The sequence below is a fragment of the Coregonus lavaretus genome (genome assembly GCF_964263955.1).
Source record: "Coregonus lavaretus genome assembly, contig: HAP1_SCAFFOLD_2787, whole genome shotgun sequence".
NCBI lineage: Eukaryota > Metazoa > Chordata > Actinopteri > Salmoniformes > Salmonidae > Coregonus > Coregonus lavaretus.
The window spans coordinates 13,623-35,000 of NW_028166870.1; the positions used below are offsets into that span (position 1 = coordinate 13,623).

General features: G+C 49.6%; 2 protein-coding genes across 2 annotated transcripts in view; both read left to right on the plus strand.

Annotated features, from left to right (window-relative positions):
• Positions 1-381: 381 nt before the first annotated feature.
• LOC311114190 (la-related protein 4B-like) lies at positions 382-16,577 on the plus strand (the record flags this gene model as incomplete). The annotated part of the gene is made up of 16 exons (XM_084189462.1): positions 382-480; positions 6,749-6,890; positions 7,011-7,139; positions 7,240-7,288; positions 7,378-7,514; positions 7,639-7,742; positions 8,763-8,873; positions 14,073-14,126; positions 14,227-14,430; positions 14,545-14,621; positions 14,843-15,058; positions 15,212-15,257; positions 15,579-15,725; positions 15,796-15,893; positions 16,068-16,167; positions 16,391-16,577. The coding sequence occupies 16 exons, from the start codon at positions 382-384 to the stop codon at positions 16,541-16,543; spliced, it is 1,866 nt and encodes a 621-aa protein (XP_084045588.1). The 3' UTR covers positions 16,544-16,577.
• A 1,631-nt stretch (positions 16,578-18,208) lies between these two features.
• Positions 18,209-21,378, plus strand: part of LOC311114191 (disco-interacting protein 2 homolog C-like) — a gene marked incomplete at both ends in the record, with an annotated part of 42,167 nt that continues 38,997 nt past the window's right edge. The window contains 2 exons of the mRNA XM_084189463.1: positions 18,209-18,287; positions 21,247-21,318. Coding sequence (XP_084045589.1) covers positions 18,209-18,287; positions 21,247-21,318 — 151 coding nt within the window. The remainder of the gene's footprint in view (positions 18,288-21,246; positions 21,319-21,378) is intronic.

A 21,378-nucleotide genomic window follows, 5' to 3' on the forward strand; every position in this document is an offset into this window, starting at 1 on the left:
TGATTAGGCTCAAACGCATTACACAAATTAACTTTTAAGAGGGCACACCTGTTAATTGAAATGCTTTCCAGGTGACTAACTCATGAAGCTGGTTGAGAGAATGCCAAGCGTGTGCAAAGCTGTCATCAAGGCAAAGGGTGGCTTCTTTGAAGAATCTCAAATATAAAATATATTTTGATTTGTTTAACACTTTTTCCATGATTCCATATGTGTTACTTCATAGTTTTGATATCTTCACTATTATTCTACAATGTAAAAATAAAGAAAAACCCTTGAATGAGTAGGTGTTTACAAAGTTTTGACTGGTACTGTATATCTATCCCCCAACCAGCTTCCCTGGTGAGCAGCATCACACATCTCTGAGAGGAGTCCAGACTTCACATGACGTCAGACCAGGAGTCGACCGTCCCAGCTGAGCCTCAGGTGCTGCTAACGCGGGAGACATGGTCACACCACCTCGGCCCGGAGCGTCAATACCTGGTACGGTACTGTCACTAAAGCTCTCTGCTCACACACACAGCCTTTTGGGTCTGGTATAGTAGATAACATGTTTCTCAGCTATGTGACATGACCAGTAAAAACCTCCTAGCTCTAATCATTAGATACAGACCTACATTGCAGATTGTCACAAGGAGGATTGTGCAGTTGTTTGTAACTTGATGTGCTGTTCAGATTGTTCATAAGAACACACACACTTGCATACATCCCATATACACCCATAACTATTTTATCCCTCCTGCTGCTCAGAGCTTCAGTGGGTATTTAGCCATAGAGTCACAGTCTCGGCATGCCTTCTGTAGTGGCCTTGCTGGGAGAGAGAGCGAAACAGTGAGTCAGTCAGTCAAATAGACGCGAACGAGGGAACCTAAAAGGGATAGAGGGAGGGAGAAGGAGAGAAAGGGGAGTGGCTTCCTCTATGCTCTTGCATTGGTGCTCGTCTGGCCATGTGCCAGAGTGCTAATCCTATTCAAACTATAAACTCACACTGGGAGGCTCTCTTGAGTGGCAGGGCCATGTGAGCTCCTTCATGTATGCTATTCTGGGCAGGGGAGGAGGAAAGCGCGAGAGGAGGAGAGGACCAGGCTGCTTCAGGCATCAAGCCCAGAGGGGCTAGGGGGCAAGAACCAGGACGCGTTACATGCTAATGGCCTGGCTCAACATGTATCTGACCAACTGGCTCAACACACTTGTGTACCAGATGGACCGGCCAAACGGAAGCTTCAGGAACAGGAGAAGAAGGACAATGTCGTCCCGGACAACGTGTTGACAGGCCCCATGGTGAGGGGTAGCGGCGTGCGGAGTCGGGGGCTGCTCAGTCCGGAACACTCACACAAGGAGGAATCGGCTATTATTAACGCCTCCACAGGCCCCGGCATGGTCACACATACCAACGCCGACGCACACATAGTCTCGATGGAGGCAGGTATATATATATGGAGGGGAGTGTGGAGAGCCCATTAAAACATAATCTAGCAGAGAACAGCATGGAGAATTCAGTTAGACAAAGGATGAAGAACACCATGGAGAACACACCCAAACAGAAGATGAAGAAAATTGAGAACCTAGCGAGACAGATGGAGAACACCATGCAGAACCCAGCCAGCCAGAGGATAGAGAACACAGTGGAGAACCCAGAAAGTAATAAAATAGAGAACACAGTTGAGAGCCCTGTGAGACAGAGGATAGCAGAGAATGCAGTGCTCAGGGCTACCTGGTTCAGCCAGAACCTGGAGCCTGGCCAGGAAGAGACAGAGGGCTGGGGAACCCCCCTGGTCGGGACATCCCCAACCCACCAGCTGTATGATGTCAGAGCTGCGGGGGATTACCTCAATTTAGTGGCAGAGGAGGAGGAGGATGAGGAGGAACTCTGTGTCGTCAGGGCAACCCTGGGGCGGGGATTCAGGGCCAGAGCTCAGAGCTTCTACAGCATCTGTTCCATCGACGCAGATGACCTCGACACTGACCAATCGCAGACAGCGGAACATACATCCTTTATCCAATCGCACATAGCAGAGCCTACAGCCTCTATCCAATCACACACAGTCGAACCTACAGCTATCCAATCACATTCAGTGGAACATACAGCCTCTATCCGATCACACACACAATAACCTACAGCCAATGACCAATCACACAGAGTGGAATCTGCAAAGCCTGACCTATCGCACATAATGGAACCCAAGGCTTCTGAACCCATGGCTTCTGACCAATCACAAACAGTTGAATTTACAGCCATCGACCAATCACAAACATTGGAACCAACAGGCTTTGACCAATCCTATGGTGAGCCCCCCGTGGCACCCGCTCTGCTGGACCTTCTCTGGAGAAGCAATGAGGACCATCAGGCATTACGACAGGACAGCCCCATCGCCCCCGGAGACGCCAGAACCCCGCCGCTAACTGGAGACATTACAGCTCCCGACATACTTGAGCTGACATCACGCCAGGAGGAGAGTGTGTGTGTTAAGAAGAGTGGTCCTATGTCCACAGTGAAGACTGTTGACAGCAGCCAGAATAGAGAGAACGCAAAGAAGGATTTGAACCTCCATGATACCCATAACTCTATCCCCAACCCCAGCCCTGGCTCTAGTCCTATCCCCAACCCCAGCCCTGGCTCTAGGCCTATCCCCAACCCCAGTCCTGGCTCTAGTCCTATCCCCAACGCCAGCCCTGGCTCTAGTCCTATCCCCAACGCCAGCCCTGGCTCTAGTCCTATCCCCAACGCCAGCCCTGGCTCTGGTCCTATCCCCAACCCCAGCCCTGGCTCTAGTCCTATCCCCAACCCCAACCCCAGCCCTGGCTCTAGTCCTATCCCCAACGCCAGCCCTGGCTCTAGTCCTATCCCCAACGCCAGCCCTGGCTCTGGTCCTATCCCCAACCCCAGCCCTGGCTCTAGTCCTATCCCCAACCCCAGCCCTGGCTCTAGTCCTATCGCCAACCCCAGCCCTGGCTCTGGTCCTATCCCCAACCCCAGCCCTGGCTCTAGTCCTATCCCCAACCCCAGCCCTGGCTCTAGTCCTATCCCCAACCCCAGCCCTGGCTCTAGTCCTATCGCCAACCCCAGCCCTGGCTCTGGTCCTATCCCCAACCCCAGCCCTGGCTCTAGTCCTATCCCCAACCCCAGCCCTGGCTCTAGTCCTATCCCCAACCCCAGCCCTGGCTCTAGTCCTATCCCCAACTCCAGCCCCCTGCTTGGGGCAGTGTATGGAGCCATATGTGGAGAGGAGATGGAGGGGCCGGAGGTATACCAGGCTGTCTCAGTAAGTGTGACCTGTGAGAGGCTGAGAGGAGAGACTGAGGAGGAGACCATACTCAGCAGGACAGTGGAGACCACAGTAACAGAGGTATCACCAGTCTCCACACTCTCCTCACTATCCACACTCTACCCAGTCTACGCAGTGTCTCTACCCATGGACTTTACTGTCCACTCATTCAAATCTGACCTTAGAGCAGTGGATATGGAACATGAAGCTGGAACAAAACCTGATCAGTATGATACTACTTCTGACAGCAACGCCAAGCCTGACCAAAACATAACCCATGGGCATGCTGGGAGACCTGATGGGGATTATGTCAAACCTACTGGAAATAACAGAAGCCCTGCTGATGACTCAGAGCTCACTGATTGGCGAGTCCAAGCTGAGGTTATAGGGGGAAGGTCTGCAGGAACAGAAAAGAAGCCGAAGACCAGTGTGGAACAGAAACACTGGCAGGAAATGGCTGCCATCACCTATCACCCCACCAGAGGGAGCGGGTATGTTCCTCAGGGTTGTGAGGACAGAGATGGTGGCCATCTTCCTCAGGGTTGTGAGGACAGAGATGGTGGCCATCTTCCTCAGGGTTGTGAGGACAGAGATGGTGGCCATCTTCCTCAGGGTTGTGAGGACAGAGATGGTGGCCATCCTCCTCAGGGTTGTGAGGACAGAGATGGTGGCCATCCTCCTCAGGGTTGTGAGGACAGAGATAGTGGCCATCCTCCTCAGGGTTGTGAGGACAGATATGGTGGCCATCTTCCTCAGGGTTGTGAGGACAGCGATGGTGGCCGTCTTTCTCAGGACTGTAGAGAGGACGGAGAAAGCAGCCATCTCTCTGAGGAAAGAGGAGGCTCTACTCCTGCCCCTCAGGACCTGCCTAGTGAGGACACTTACTTACAGCCCTGTAAAGGTTCTTCATCCTTCTTGTCCCCTTCCCCCTCTGTAGAGTCGGAGGGGGGTGATGGGAGGGTGAGTTCAGAGAGAGGAACTGAACCCACTGACTGCAGAATGCTGTCTAAGGAGAACAGTGAGGCTGGAACACACAGTGACAAAAGAGCAGAGACACACACTGACGACCGTGAAGAAACACGTACAGGGAGTGATGGTGCGAAACAAAATGACCGGCTTGTAGAGAGCGCAGAGACACACACTGGGAGTACAATATCCCTCCCACATATAGCCTCAGTAGTGGGTTTACTGTAGGGACACACATTGACAGTACTGTAGGGACACACATTGACAGTACTATAGGGAGACACATTGACAGTACTGTAGGGACACACATTGACAGTACTGTAGGGACACACATTGACAGTACTGTAGGGACACACATTGACAGGAGTGTAGGGACACACATTGACAGTACTGTAGGGACACACATTGACAGTACTGTAGGGAGACACATTGACAGTACTGTAGGGACACACATTGACAGTACTGTAGGGACACACATTGACAGGAGTGTAGGGACACACATTGACAGGAGTGTAGGGACACACATTGACAGTACTGTAGGAACACACATTGACAGTACTGTAGGGACACACATTGACAGTACTGTAGGGACACACATTGACAGGAGTGTAGGGACACTCCCTGAGAACACAGAGTGTAGTGACATTTACATTTACAGGAGTGTGTGTGAGGGTGTGTGTGGTGACAGGAATATGTGTGAGAGTGTGTGTGTCGCCTCTGTTAACCCCCCTGTGACATTGGGAGCCAGCCCGTTTGAGGAGCCCCTGACCTTCGGTTACCACAGCGATTACTGTTCTGCTGTGAACTACCCTGGAGACGATGCAACAACTGCAGATTCCTATTTTCTGGTGGTGGAGCATGATCAGATTGATGTTTACGCCTCCACCCCGTCTTACCAGATACAGTTCCTGGGTCAGAGGTCGCTGCCTGTCACCACAGAGACGGGCACTGTGGGGGTTAGAGGTCAGACCAAAGAGGGGGGCATGATGGACATGGTGTCAGAGCTGCTGGGGGAGGAAGTGGACCCCACCCTCTCTGGCCTCTACCCCTCTCCCTGGGCGCATTTAGGGCCAGGGCTGGAAGAGGGCTGTGGAGGATGGGCCCAGGGTATGGAGTGCTGTGAGGAGGAGCAGCCCCTAGCTCCATGGCCCTGCTGGGAGCCTCTGCCTACACCACCTACAGCACTCTGCTGCCCCAGGACTCTAGTCTCTGGGAATGGCACTCTCACTACCAGCCTGTGAGTACTTCAGCGGTGTGTGTGTGTCAACTGTATGGATGAGCAAACACACATCTCTATTCATGTGAGTTAAAAAGTTATGTTCTGATCATGATTGACCCAACTGAGACAAGGCAGGAGCAGAGGAGTACACACACTATATACAGTCGTATGAAAACGTTTGGGCACCCCTGACAATTTCCATGATTTCCATTTATAAATAATTGGGTGTTTGGATCAGCAATTTCATTTTGATCTATCAAATAACTGATGGACACAGCAAGTGAAATTAGGTTTATTGGATTAACAGAAAATGTGCAATATGCATCAAAACGAAATTAGACAGGTGCATAAATTTGGGCACCCCAACAGAAAAATCACATCAATATTTAGTAGAGCCTCCTTTTGCTAAAATAACAGCCTCTAGACGCTTCCTATAGCCTCTAATGAGTGTCTGGATTCTGGATGAAGGTATTTTGGACCATTGCTCCTTACAAAACATCTCCACTTCAGTTAGGTTTGATGGTTGCCGAGCATGGACAGCCCGCTTCAAATCATCCCACAGATTCTCAATGATATTCAGGTCTGGGGACTGGATGCACAGTGACACCATCTGCAGCAAGATGATGTTATAGGTCTTTGGAGGTGGTCTGTGGGCTGTTTTTGACCGTTCTCACCATCCTTCGCCTTTGCCTCTCCGATATTTTACTTGGCCTGCCACTTCTGACCTTAACAAGAACTGTGCCTGTGGTCTTCCATTTCCTCACTATGTTCCTCACAGTGGACACTGACAGCTTACATCTGTGCGATAGCTTTTTGTAGCCTTCCCCTAAACCATAATGTTGAACAATCTTTGTTTTCAGGTCATTTGAGAGTTGTTTTGAGCACCCCATGTTGCCACTCTTCAGAGGAGAGTCAAAGAGAACAACAACTTGCAATTGGCCACCTTAAATACCTTTTCTCATGTTGGATGCACTTGTCTATGAAGTTCCAGGCTTAATGAGCTCACCAAACCAATTGTGTGTTCCAAATAATCAGTGCTAAGTAGTTACAGGTATTCAAATCACATCTGATTTAATTTCATACAACTTAATATTGCTACACTAAAAATCTTTGTCTGGACAATACCCCAGTACTCAGCTTTTATAAAAAAATGAATGGCATGCCACTGTGATCATTTACTGTGACGACAGAGTAAATTATTATGCAGCTTTAGAGGGGTGCCCAAACTTTTTCATACGACTGTACGTTTTCTATTGTTTGAAGAAACACTGACCTTGGGTGTGTGTGTGCTCCCTTGCAGGAATCCACCCCGGTCTCTGAGCTGAACCCCAATGCTCAAGTATGGGCCAATCACACGCTTAGCCTGGACCCCTCAGGCCCTGTCTACACTGACGCCCTCCAATCATGGCTGGCGGTGCCCAGTCACCTTGACAACCAGGAAGGTAAGCATGTGGTAGTAGAGCGAGTATGAAACAACGACTAGCCCTTAGTCCAGAGGGGGGACAGCTACTGGCTTATTTGAGTGTTTGTCTAGTAAATGTCGCTACCTGATTGGTCCTCAGGGTATGAGCAGGGATATGACCTGGAGGAAGTGGGCGATGCTCAGCTGGAACCGAGCGGTGTAGAATTTCCAGTGGTCACCATGGGAAACCCGTCAGCCAGTGGCCTGGTCCAGGACAGCTGTGTCTCAGGTACCAACGTTACTGGCTGATGGAGCTAAGAGCAAACAAGACTGTTTATCAGATTATGTCTGATACAAACATTAAATGTTATTAATGTTGTTGCTTTCAGAGGAGCTCATGGCAGAGCTGAAGACCTCACTGGAGTCCTGTATGTCACGGTACGTCTGTGTGATTGATCAGTGGGCAGCGAGGGTCGTTTCTGATTGGGCAGTAAGGTTTGTTTTCTGATTGGCTGATGTCCCCTCAGGGAGAATCTGGCCAACGACCTCTACCTCGTCTCCCAGATGGACAGCGACCAGTACGTTCCCATAGCAACGCTCGCCAACCTCGACCACATCAAGAAGCTCTGCACGGACTTGGAGCTCATCTCTGACATCCTCAAGTGTGAGTTAACTTAAGTTTTTGTGTGTGTATGTTGGTTAGTTGTTCTATTGTATTACATGATTGGGTAAGATATTTCCTTGGCGGGAGGGCGCTGACTGTGTCCTCTCTCCTGATTGGCTCGTAGCCTTGCCACTGGTGGAGGTGGCAGAATGTGGGCAGAAGGTACGGCCAAATCAGGGTCGCTGTATCGTCATCCTCCGAGAGGTCCCAGAGACCACACCCCCAGAGGTAATAATTAGTTGTTTTTTTCTGAGCTCAAAGCTCAGTTTCTCTAGAGATAAATCAGTAGTGTATTCAGTTCGCTTAAACGTTTGCTATGTTGCGGAACGGTTTGTACTGAGCGACACCGTTCCCCAAAACGTTCTTGTACGTTCTTGAACAGACTTTGAGGTATGTTTGCTCCGTTCGGTGGGTGTGCCGGGCTGTGGCTTGAAACAATGACTGACGTATTTAAAGGGCAGAGGTGCATTTTGAAGCTACAACCCAACCCCTCCCTGTTTTTTCAACTGGTCGTTCAGTACAGTTTCCGTTCTAGGAAGTTTTTATGTACTGAATGCAGCCCTGATCAAGCCCGAACTGTGATATGTAGTAGAGGGATGTAGTTTCCAAAAGGCCAATATTCTACATAGTTTAGTGCAGAAAACGTGGTAATTAACTGCAATGACCATAATCCATTGCGCGCCTACTTGTCCAGTCTGTGTGGGCACGGAGACGGAGAGAAGAGAGAAGAACACGGATCGAGAGGGATAGAGTTGCTTCGCGATGTATCTCTACCTGAAAATGCATGATCTAAGTGATTGATATTTGTTATTCAGCAGTCATAAAAGTATGCCATATTTACTTTGAAGAATTACTAAAATAATGATTTTGTCAGACAGCATAGGCAGCAGATCTATAGAGATGAGATGATGACTTGGAATGATATAATAAAGTTAGCAAATAAAACAATATACAAGTGAAATATTTTATTAAAGTAATGTGAATAAATGATGGTTAATTAGTTATAAGCAGTAACTGTCAGTAACTAACATCATGGGACTTTTATTGTTTTATTCTGTGTTACAGCATTCAACCCACAGTGCATTTAATCAAAAATTTCAAAAATTGAAAAACGTGATTATTTTTTATATGATCGAACAGAAAACAAACCGACCTCGAAAAACACTTATGGCTCAGCACTAACTGTAAGAAACCTGTGTGTGTGTGTCAGTTCTGACATGGTGTGTGTTTATCTTGTTGAACCACCAGGAGGTGAAGGCTCTGTTTGCATGTGAGAGCCTCCCCAGGATCCAGAGATGTGAGTTTGCCCAGAACGACAACTGGTTCATCACCTTCCACACTGAGGCTGACGCTCAACAGGTACAGCTGGGAGACTGGGGTTAGGGGGTTAACGACAGGTAGGAGAGACAGAGACTGGGGTTAGAGGGGTTAACGACAGGAGAGACAGAGACTGGGGTTATGGGGGTTAACGACAGGTAGGAGAGACAGAGACTGGGGTTAGAGGGGTTAACGACAGGTAGGAGAAACAGAGACTGGGGTTAGAGGGGTTAACGACAGGTAGGAGAAACAGAGACTGGGGTTATGGGGGTTAACGACAGGTAGGAGAGACAGACTGGGGTTAGAGGGGTTAACGACAGGAGAGACAGAGACTGGGGTTAGAGGGGTTAACGACAGGTAGGAGAGACAGAGACTGGGGTTAGGGGGGTTAACGACAGGTAGGAGAGACAGAGACTGGGGTTAGAGGGGTTAACGACAGGTAGGAGAGACAGAGACTGGGGTTAGAGGGGTTAACGACAGGAGAGACAGAGACTGGGGTTATGGGGGTTAACGACAGGAGAGACAGAGACTGGGGTTATGGGGGTTAACGACAGGTAGGAGAGACAGAGACTGGGGTTAGAGGGGTTAACGACAGGTAGGAGAGACAGAGACTGGGGTTAGAGGGGTTAACGACAGGTAGGAGAGACAGAGACTGGGGTTAGGGGGGTTAACGACAGGTAGGAGAGACAGAGACTGGGGTTAGGGGGGTTAACGACAGGAGAGACAGAGACTGGGGTTATGGGGGTTAACGACAGGTAGGAGAGACAGAGACTGGGGTTAGGGGGGTTAACGACAGGAGAGACAGAGACTGGGGTTATGGGGGTTAACGACAGGTAGGAGAGACAGAGACTGGGGTTAGAGGGGTTAACGACAGGTAGGAGAGACTGGGGTTAGGGGGGTTAACGACAGGTAGGAGAGACAGACTGGGGTTAGGGGGGTTAACGACAGGTAGGAGAGACTGGGGTTAGGGGGGTTAACGACAGGTAGGAGAGACAGAGACTGGGGTTAGAGGGGTTAACGACAGGTAGGAGAGACAGAGACTGGGGTTAGGGGGGTTAACGACAGGTAGGAGAGACAGACTGGGGTTAGGGGGGTTAACGACAGGTAGGAGAGACAGACTGGGGTTAGAGGGGTTAACGACAGGAGAGACAGAGACTGGGGTTATGGGGGTTAACGACAGGTAGGAGAAACAGAGACTGGGGTTAGGGGGCTTAACGACAGGTAGGAGAGACAGACTGGGGTTAGAGGGGTTAACAACAGGAGAGACAGAGACTGGGGTTAGAGGGGTTAACGACAGGTAGGAGAGACAGAGACTGGGATTAGGGGGGTTAACGACAGGAGAGACAGAGACTGGGGTTATGGGGGTTAACGACAGGTAGGAGAAACAGAGACTGGGGTTAGGGGGGTTAACAACAGGTAGGAGAGACAGAGACTGGGGTTAGGGGGGTTAACGACAGGAGAGACAGAGACTGGGGTTAGGGGGGTTAACGACAGGTAGGAGAGACAGAGACTGGGGTTAGGGGGGTTAACGACAAATAGGAGAAACAGAGACTGGGGTTAGGGGGGTTAACGACAGGAGAGACAGAGACTGGGGTTAGGGGGGTTAACGACAGGTAGGAGAGACTGGGGTTAGAGGGGTTAACAACAGGAGAGACAGAGACTGGGGTTAGGGGGGTTAACGACAGGTAGGAGAGACAGAGACTGGGGTTATGGGGGTTAACGACAGGTAGGAGAAACAGAGACTGGGGTTAGGGGTGTTAACGACAGGTAGGAGAAACAGAGACTGGGGTTAGGGGGGTTAATGACAGGAGAGACAGAGACTGGGGTTAGGGGGGTTAACGACAGGTAGGAGAGACAGAGACTGGGGTTAGGGGGGTTAACGACAGGTAGGAGAGACAGAGACTGGGGTTATGGGGGTTAACGACAGGTAGGAGAAACAGAGACTGGGGTTAGGGGTGTTAACGACAGGTAGGAGAAACAGAGACTGGGGTTAGGGGGGTTAACGACAGGAGAGACAGAGACTGGGGTTAGGGGGGTTAACGACAGGTAGGAGAGACAGAGACTGGGGTTAGGGGGGTTAACGACAGGTAGGAGAGACAGAGACTGGGGTTAGGGGGGTTAACGACAGGTAGGAGAGACAGAGACTGGGGTTATGGGGGTTAACGACAGGTAGGAGAGACAGAGACTGGGGTTAGAGGGGTTAACGACAGGTAGGAGAGACAGAGACTGGGGTTAGGGGGGTTAACGACAGGAGAGACAGAGACTGGGGTTAGGGGGGTTAACGACAGGTAGGAGAGACAGAGACTGGGGTTAGGGGGGTTAACGACAGGAGAGACAGAGACTGGGGTTAGAGGGGTTAACGACAGGTAGGAGAAACAGAGACTGGGGTTATGGGGGTTAACGACATGTAGGAGAAACAGAGACTGGGGTTAGGGGGGTTAACGACATGTAGGAGAAACAGAGACTGGGGTTAGGGGGGTTAACGACAGGAGAGACAGAGACTGGGGTTAGGGGGGTTAACGACAGGTAGGAGAGACAGAGACTGGGGTTAGGGGGGTTAACGACAGGTAGGAGAGACAGAGACTGGGGTTAGGGGGGTTAACGACAGGTAGGAGAGACAGAGACTGGGGTTATGGGGGTTAACGACAGGTAGGAGAGACAGAGACTGGGGTTAGAGGGGTTAACGACAGGTAGGAGAGACAGAGACTGGGGTTATGGGGGTTAACGACAGGTAGGAGAAACAGAGACTGGGGTTAGGGGGGTTAACGACAGGTAGGAGAAACAGAGACTGGGTTAGGGGGGTTAACGACAGGAGAGACAGAGACTGGGGTTAGGGGGGTTAACGACAGGTAGGAGAGACAGAGACTGGGGTTATGGGGGTTAACGACATGTAGGAGAAACAGAGACTGGGGTTAGGGGGGTTAACGACATGTAGGAGAAACAGAGACTGGGGTTAGAGGGGTTAACGACAGGTAGGAGAGACAGAGACTGGGGTTAGGGGGTTTAACGACAGGTAGGAGAAACAGAGACTGGGGTTAGAGGGGTTAACGACAGGTAGGAGAGACAGAGACTGGGGTTAGAGGGGTTAACGACAGGTAGGAGAGACAGAGACTGGGGTTAGAGGGGTTAACGACAGGTAGGAGAGACAGAGACTGGGGTTAGGGGGGTTAACGACACGTAGGAGAGACAGAGACTGGGGTTAGAGGGGTTAACGACAGGAGAGACAGAGACTGGGGTTATGGGGGTTAACGACAGGTAGGAGAGACAGAGACTGGGGTTAGAGGGGTTAACGACAGGTAGGAGAGACAGAGACTGGGGTTAGAGGGGTTAACGACAGGAGAGACAGAGACTGGGGTTAGAGGGGTTAACGACAGGTAGGAGAGACAGAGACTGGGGTTAGGGGGGTTAACGACAGGTAGGAGAGACAGAGACTGGGGTTAGAGGGGTTAACGACAGGTAGGAGAGACAGAGACTGGGGTTAGAGGGGTTAACGACAGGTAGGAGAAACAGAGACTGTGGTTAGGGGGGTTAACGACAGGTAGAAGAGACAGAGACTGGGGTTAGGGTGGTTAACGACAGGTAGGAGAGACAGAGACTGGGGTTAGGGGGGTTAACGACAGGTAGGAGAGACAGAGACTGGGGTTTGGGGGGTTAACGACAGGAGAGACAGAGACTGGGGTTAGGGGGGTTAACGACAGGTAGGAGAGACAGAGACTGGGGTTAGGGGGGTTAACGACAGGTAGGAGAGACAGAGACTGGGGTTAGGGGGGTTAACGACAGGTAGGAGAGACAGAGACTGGGGTTAGGGGGGTTAACGACAGGTAGGAGAGACAGAGACTGGGGTTAGGAGGGTTAACGACAGGAGAGACAGAGACTGGGGTTAGGGGGGTTAACGACAGGTAGGAGAGACTGGGGTTAGGGGGGTTAACGACAGGTAGGAGAGACAGACTGGGGTTATGGGGGTTAACGACAGGTAGGAGAGACAGAGACTGGGGTTAGGGGGGTTAACGACAGGTAGGAGAGACAGACTGGGGTTAGGGGGGTTAACGACAGGTAGGAGAAACAGAGACTGGTGTTAGGGGGGTTAACGACAGGTAGGAGAGACAGACTGGGGTTAGGGGGGTTAACGACAGGAGAGACAGAGACTGGGGTTAGGGGGGTTAACGACAGGTAGGAGAGACTGGGGTTATGGGGGTTAACGACAGGTAGGAGAGACAGACTGGGGTTATGGGGGTTAACGACAGGTAGGAGAGACAGACTGGGGTTAGGGGGGTTAACGACAGGTAGGAGAGACAGACTGGGGTTAGGGGGGTTAACGACAGGTAGGAGAGACAGAGACTGGGGTTAGGGGGGTTAACGACAGGTAGGAGAGACAGAGACTGGGGTTAGGAGGGTTAACGACAGGAGAGACAGAGACTGAGGTTAGGGGGGTTAACGACAGGTAGGAGAGACAGAGACTGGGGTTATGGGGGTTAACGACAGGTAGGAGAGACAGAGACTGGGGTTAGGGGGGTTAACGACAGGAGAGACAGAGACTGGGGTTAGGGGGGTTAACGACAGGTAGGAGAGACTGGGGTTATGGGGGTTAACGACAGGTAGGAGAGACTGGGGTTAGGGGGGTTAACGACAGGTAGGAGAGACAGACTGGGGTTATGGGGGTTAACGACAGGTAGGAGAGACAGAGACTGGGGTTATGGGGGTTAACGACAGGTAGGAGAGACAGAGACTGGGGTTAGGGGGGTTAACGACAGGTAGGAGAGACAGACTGGGGTTAGGGGGGTTAACGACAGGAGAGACAGAGACTGGGGTTAGGGGGGTTAACGACAGGTAGGAGAGACTGGGGTTAGGGGGGTTAACGACAGGAGAGACAGAGACTGGGGTTAGGGGGGTTAACGACAGGTAGGAGAGACAGAGACTGGGGTTAACGACAGGTAGGAGAGGGATTGATCTTCTAGACATTTATGCACATTTCATTCAGCTGTAGATTTCATTCACTTATGATTGTGTGGTGTGTGTGTGGTGTGTGTGGTGTGTGTGGTGTGTGTGGTGTGTGTGTGGTGTGGTGTGTGTGGTGTGTGGTGTGTGTGGTGTGTGTGGTGTGTGTGGTTTGTGTGGTGTGTGGTGTGTGTGGTGTGTGTGGTGTGTGTGCTGTGTGTGGTGTGTGGTGTGTGGTGTGTGTGGTGTGTGTGATGTGTGTGGTGTGTGTGGTGTGTGTGGTGTGTGGTGTGTGGTGTGTTCCAGGCATTCCAGTACCTAAGAGAGGAGGTAAGGACGTTCCAGGGGAAACCCATCAAGGTGAGTGTAGGGTCCTTTACTAAACAGTACTTTTCCATGCAAGTGGCAATCACATGATAAAAGATTGATTGATTGGTTGGCTGATTAATTAATTAATTAGGCGCGAATCAAGGCCAAGGTGATGGCAGTCACATCTTACGCTCCAAAGAATGGCTACAAGCCCTGCCCAATGGATCCCTGCACCAATCAGCAGCCTTACAGCCCATACTACGCACCGGCCACTTTCCATCAGCCCCTCCCACAGCTCTACACAATGACCAATCAGAGCTTGGCTGCCATGGCCGGATACACAGACCCTGCCATGGTGAGGTGTACATGCACACATACACACACACACACATACACACGCAGGCACAAAATCTCTCATGCAGGCGCAAGCGTTCTCTCACACTGGTGTCATTGTTGTTCTATCCAGCAGATGGCGTCATTCTCTGGCTTCATGGACGGCTTCCCAGGAGGCCCCAGCTTCAAACTATCCCCCTCACACAGACACAGGTACTACACTCCTGACTCGCATTCTCATTCTGGAGAGACATCTCTCTCTTTCTCCCAAGCTATCATTCTCTTGCTCTCTCTCTTTTTCTCTCTCTCTCTCTCTTTTTCTCTCTCTCTTTTTCTCTCTGTCTCTCTCTTTTTGTCTCTTTCCCTTTCTGTGTTTTGCTTGACGATGGAACCATGGTTTTAGTTATGTTGTTTTTCCCTCTCTCCTCCAGTAGGGGGCAGCAGGACCAGAGGCGGCGGTCTGGCGACAGTGGGCCGGGCCTTCTGGATGATCCCCCCTTCTTCCCGGAGTGTGGACTAATAAGATGCGTCCCTGGCCCCCCCAGGCAGGGCCGGCCACGGTTACCAGGCAACAGGTGTAGGGAGGGAGAGGGGGGTCGACGTGGAGGGAGAGGGGGGTCAGGTTCCTCCCCCAGCACTGACAGAGGAAGGTAATGACCTCTGACCTCTAACCTCCAGCTCTTAGAGACAGGTCTCTTCCTGATCACTCATTTTCATTAGAGACTAAACGGGAGAGAAAATACTTTGAGGTACCACCTGAAGTGAAGTAGATGATGTTTCTCTTTCTCTCTTTCTCTCTGAAGGAGAGGTCCCATTGGTCAGAGGAAGAGAAGAGATGACAAGTACACTGTAAGTACTTAAAGATGTTTTGTATAATTTCAGCCAGTCGTTTTGATAGTAGTGCTCACAAACCAAAACGGGACCCCGAAAATGTTGCACAAGTTGTGTTTTAAGCAATGATATGTTACAAATTCATATTTGTACAATATGTAAAAAAAATTGTAAGTGCTTAAAATCCCATTAAATCTCTCTAACATGGGGATGGTTTTGAATAGTTCAAGGAAAAGCTCTTACTCGAGTGTGTTGTTTCTGTGGATATGTACTGTATGTCTGTGTTTAACAAAATGTGCATATAAACTTGTTTATAAATGTGTGTGTGCACGTGTTTAGAGAGGGCCCCCCCAGTCGCCCTCCCACTCCTTGTCTCCCAGGCTGGAGCTTGACCCCAATAGCTTCCCCCCGCTTCTCCTGGCTACAGCTTCTACAGCAACAGTTACCACAGCAACCAACATCCACAAGGCAACCAACAACCACAAGGTAACCAAGAGGCACACAAACACTGACACACACCCTCTACTTTCTTGTAAGGTTGTTTTTCTTGTTCCAGAGTCCAGTTAGAGACAGCAGTACCAGCCAACCAACCACTGTGACATCACAAGACCTCCAGCCTATCACAGCATTGCCTCAGAAAACCCTCCCCCTAGAGTGAGTATATTCTCCTTCCTTTTGAATCATCATCACTGTGTTGGGTCCCTTTCACAATGTGTTTTGTATGATTACTTTGAGGAAGAAAGTTACAAAAAGACTTGTCAGTGTTATGGTATGTTATGGTTGTGTTGTGTTGTGTTGTGTTATATGGTGGTTGTTGCTGTCCCACAGGAAGCTGAAGGAAACCGTAGCGTCTCCCAAGAGGACCACAGCAGCTCGTCCGACCGCGAAAGAACCGCTTCAGACCACGAAGGAGAACGGACCAGCAGCGGTGAGACAACTCACAGACTACAGAGACAAACTGGTTAATAGTTGTTGTTTTTTATTGGTGAAGTTAAATGTACCACAGCATGGCTACATCTCAATAGTCTAAAATGGTTTCCTCACCTCATCAGTGCAGAGGAAGGAGAAGAGACTATTGAGATGCAGTCATCTGTCTACCAGAGAAGTAGTGTATGTTGGGTACTGACCTGTCCTGTGTTGTGATTGGTTAGGAGTCCAAGAAGCCAAGCTATGCTGAGATCTGCCAGCGGATACGAGCCAATCAGATGCTCGCCGCAAAGGCTACTGACCACACTCCCTTGGGGGCGGGGATTGTCCCAGCCTATCCTTCGCAGGCGCCTGACCCGGCCCAGTTATCACGGTGACCAGTGAGATAGTTACTTTCGGTTGGGGAGGGGAGGAGAGAAGTGGGAAGAAGTTCTTCAAGCCAAAGAAGAAGAAAAAAACATTGTAGCACTGTTGTTTCTCTCTGCTCTGTCTGTTTGTCCGTCTGATTTGACAGACCTTTCTGACTTTCTGAAATCTTTATATTTTGATATTGATTAATTTATTTTGATTAATATTGATCAGTATTTAGAGAATTGGACATCAGATTGCTGTATTAACTCCTTAGTCTAAATAACTTAATTGGAACAGTTACAGTAACTATGAACAGCCAGACACTGTTGATTCGAATTCCATTTGTGTTGATGGGGGGGGGGGGGGGGGGGTCTCTTACAGAAATACTTTAGAAGAGGAACAACTTGGGTTGATATTTATAAGTTTACATACAGATACAACACAGTTAGAGTTACATGAATTAACAATTTGAATTTGATTTGGAATCAGGGGTGGTGGGAGGAAAATAGTTTTCAGTTCGGATTTCCTGTGTTTGAGATAGATTAAGTATGTAAATGTGGGTATTAGATACAGAATTGAGGCATTATTTAAAAAGGTGAATGTTTAATTTTTTTCTGTACATATGTAAATAATTTCACTGTCATTAAACAAGTGCCTTAATAATAAACAGTAAAAAGGTATATTTTCGCATAGTAATTTATTCCCTATTACTTACAATTCTAAAGTTTGGTTGAAGAAGTCAATATGGCTGGCTGAATCAGTCTAGCAAACTAAATTCGTACAGGAACCTTTCCTTCAGTAGCGGCCGGCGGTCTGATTGTTCAAGTGGTGAGTGTCTGCACCTGAGAGAGTCGCTTTCCATTGTCATGTGGTGCTGAGTTCCGATTCTGTCGCTGTCGGCTTCTGTGGTGCTGAATCTCTGATCGCCGCTATTACAGCTTGTTAGTTTAGCCTACTTCAGCACCATTGGACCTTTAAATCATGTGACAAAGTCACCAAATGCTGTGTTATTATAAAATGCAGTGATACTATGGAGCTAGCTACTCTGCGTATGGGCTAATTCTCAGTATAACGTTGGTTGTGGCAAAATCAGATGAGTAAGTAGCGTACCTTGCCTGAGACTTGAAGGCTTGAGCTGAGCTCCCAGAGCTAAGCCGAGTGGTGGGCAGAAAGCCCGGCTAGTGTGCTCCTTGGCAGGTCCATGGGCTTCATGAAGACCAGAGATCCACCATACATTGTTGTTGCCATAATTCAATGATATAGGCCTATACATCAATGTGTGTGTCAAGAGGGTGTGGTGGAGTGGTTGGCACATAATACCCCTGCCTCCCACGCGGCGCCCCCCTCGGTCCCTCCTGGTAGCACTCCTCTCCTCCATACATCACGTGACAGTAGCTCCAAACAGCGCGAGTCTCATCATCAGCACCGCATCCCCGGGCAAGCAGCCTCGAGACCCACCGATCGACCCTCAGTGGTCCCTCATCACAGAGACGATAATAACGGAGAGGAGGTAGACTAACGAGGCCATGCCGGGGCCCCGGTAAACCGACAAAACATATTTTTCTCTTTGTTCGCCTCGACGCACCACTCGCTGCCTCCGAGGAGGATCCGCGGAATAGCTCTCTCTGCTGGAGTAGAGGAGGAGACTGCAACAGAGGGAGAACGGATAGATTTTTCTACCGTATAACCTAATGGCAGAGCGTGAGGCGTCGCCGTTACCACTGGAGGTTCGCGCCCGGCTGGCGGAGCTGGAGCTCGAGCTGTCAGAGGGTAAGAACAAACCCCGCGCGCACCGTTTTTCCGTTAACGTAGAGGAATCTCTACAGTAATGGCCCGTTCCCCCAGACCCCACTTTCTCTCCCCTGCTCCGCCCCTCCAGATGTTTGTCAGAGCTGCCCTCCCAGCCTGCTTTAGCCGGGACAGGGTGAGGGGAGAGCAACAGCCCACTGCGGAATTGACCCGCCTGCCTTTGTCTCTCTGGTGGTGACACCGACACAAACCCGGTATTTGACCTTGAGACCATTGGGGTGTTAAGACTTGAAATACGTTTGTTGTCCGTGCGTCCACGGGCCTGTGTGCGTGCGTGTATGTGTTTAGGCCTATAAGTGTGTGTCATGCTCAAACGAATGAATTTAATAATATCAATGCAACACTGCGTGACAGGATACGGTTCTGTGGTGTGTGTTCGTGATCAGGCTCGGGCTCGGTGTTTTGGCCTGCACACTCAGCAGCTGCTGCTGCTGATGATGATAATGATGATGATTTGGGTGTTTTTTTTCTGGCGACGATTGAATCTAAAATAAAATAGCCTACACCGAATCTGTTAAATCACAACCAAGCGGATTCACCAATGGAATTCGGAGATTATTTTGCAGCGAGTAATTGTCAGATATATTGCGCATTTGTCTCTGCGTTATATAATGTTGACATATTTTATTCATATACGTTGTCTGCTCTCTATATATTGCTGTCAACGCTCCTGGTGTATGTTGTGTGTGTGGTTTACATCATGGGCTAGCGTGTTAGGGACACACTGTTGAACGCCTATAGCCTAATGGTGATGTGTGGACGTTTTTCATTGCAGCCAGTAGCGTATTTTTAATGCTATTATTGTTGGATCCCAAAACCAGCTGTCCCTCCATAGGCTGTTCATCAGAGCAGAACCAGGACATGACAGGTACTGATGGCGATACAGGTGCTCTACTGGAGATAGACAGGTGCTGGATGTGGACATGGATTGATGACTACTGACAGGGAGGTGTTAGGATACATCATGGTCTTTATCAGGTGTCGCTCTGTCAAAACATTGTTGATGTAGGCCCATCACTAAAAGCTGTATTAAAAGATCACTTGTGGAAGCAGTCAAAGTGAGCAGACAGTACCATTTTCTGCAGTGGTTCTGTTTTTGTCCAGCTTCTTTGGCTACACACTATTCTCCCACCTTCCTCTCTTCCTTTCTCTGGCCCATCGAGTGACCAGGGACAGGGACAGGGTATGTGTGTGTGTGTGTGTGTGTGTGTGAGCCCCCTGGCCCAGCTCTGGACACGCATGTGGAGACAGAGAGGACTCTGGGACACAGGTTTCAGCCTGACAGCCCAAGGTCCCCTAGCATGACGTGTTTGTGTGTGTGTGTGTATGTGGCTGGAAGTGGATTTGGTTACTATGGCCATCTTGTGGGTGGAATGGATATGTTTATGATCACATGAAAGGAGGTTGTGTGGATACAGAGATAAAATGAGAAATAAGAGAGAGTGAAAGAGGGAGAGAGGGGGTATACAGAGTGATAGAGAGGGAGAGGGAGAGAGGGGGTATAGAGAGTGATAGAGAGGGAGAGGGAGAGAGGGGGTATAGAGAGTGATAGAGAGGGAGAGGGAGAGAGGGGGTATACAGAGTGATAGAGAGATGCCATGCCAATCTGTGTGATTTCATTAGTTCATTGGCTGTAACCAATCACAGCTGGGCGTTGATGTGATTCTGGCGATCAGTGTGAGACACACACAGCCGACACACACACACACACACACACACAAATACACACTATTTCCAATTTTCTATGATTGCTAACAATTTTCAGCCACTTGAAGGAAAATGGAAGTTTCAATAAAATGTTCTTCTGCTTCCAGGAAAATGAAACTTTGCTTTAACTGGTTGTGACATGGATGGACTATATATTCCCTCTCAGCTGTATTGTATGAAAGTGTGAGAGTGAGAGAATATAATTTGAAGAAAGAGAGAATAGGAGATCGAGAGGAGCCATAGAGCTGTTATGAACTCTGATATTTCAGTGGGGTATTCACACACACACACACACACACACACACACACACAGGCAGGTATCATTAGATTAGCCCAGTTTTTACATCTGACGCTTGAAATCCAAGATGGCCACCAGGCCTTCTCCAGGAGAATGGTTGCTAGGCAACTCCCTCCCTGCTCTGCTGCGCTGAGAGAGGAAGATGGCGTCTCCCTGTGGACTGAGTGTGTGTGTGTGTGTGTGTGTGTGTGTGTGTGTGTGTGTGTGTGTGTGTGTGTGTGTACGTGTGCACGCGTGTGTATGTGTGTGCTTGTGAGTGTGTGTGTGCCTGTGTGTGTGTGTGTTTGTGTGCAGAAACAGGAATGCCGCCATGCTGTTGCTGATCTGCAGAAAGGCCTCAGATATAAAACACACACATGCTGAATAACATAGCGAGGAACAGATGAGCAGATTGGACCCAGATGTTCTGGCTACCCTCAGATTGTGAAACACATTCTCTCTCTCGCTCTCTATCTCTCTGTCTCTCTCTCTCTGTCTCTATATCTCTGTCTCTCTGTCTCTCTCTCTCTCTCTCTCTCTCTCTCTCTCTCGCTCTGTCTATCTCTCTGTCTCTGTCTGTCTCTCTATCTCTCTGTCTCTCTCTCTCTGTCTCTATATCTCTGTCTCTCTGTCTCTCTCTGTCTCTCTCTCCCTCTCTCCCTCACCCACACACACACACATACTTACATACAAACACTCGCTCTCTCACACACACTCACTGTGTGTGAATTTTTTCTATCTCTCTCGCTCGCTCTCTCTCTCTCTCTCTCTCTCACACACACACACACACACACACTTTCAGACAACTCTCTCTCTCTCTTAAAACACACACACACACTGTAAAAGGGTTAACTGATACTCTTACACTCAAAACAACCTCTCTCTCACCCCCCCCCCCCCTCTCTCCCTCTCTCTATCCCCCCCTCTCTCTGCTAGGTGACATCACACAGAAGGGTTATGAGAAGAAGCGGTCTAAGCTGATCAGGGCGTACGTTCCTCATCCTGGAGGTACATTAATACACAGTCCGTCCTCTAGTAGAACACCTCTATGCAGCACACCTCTGTAGC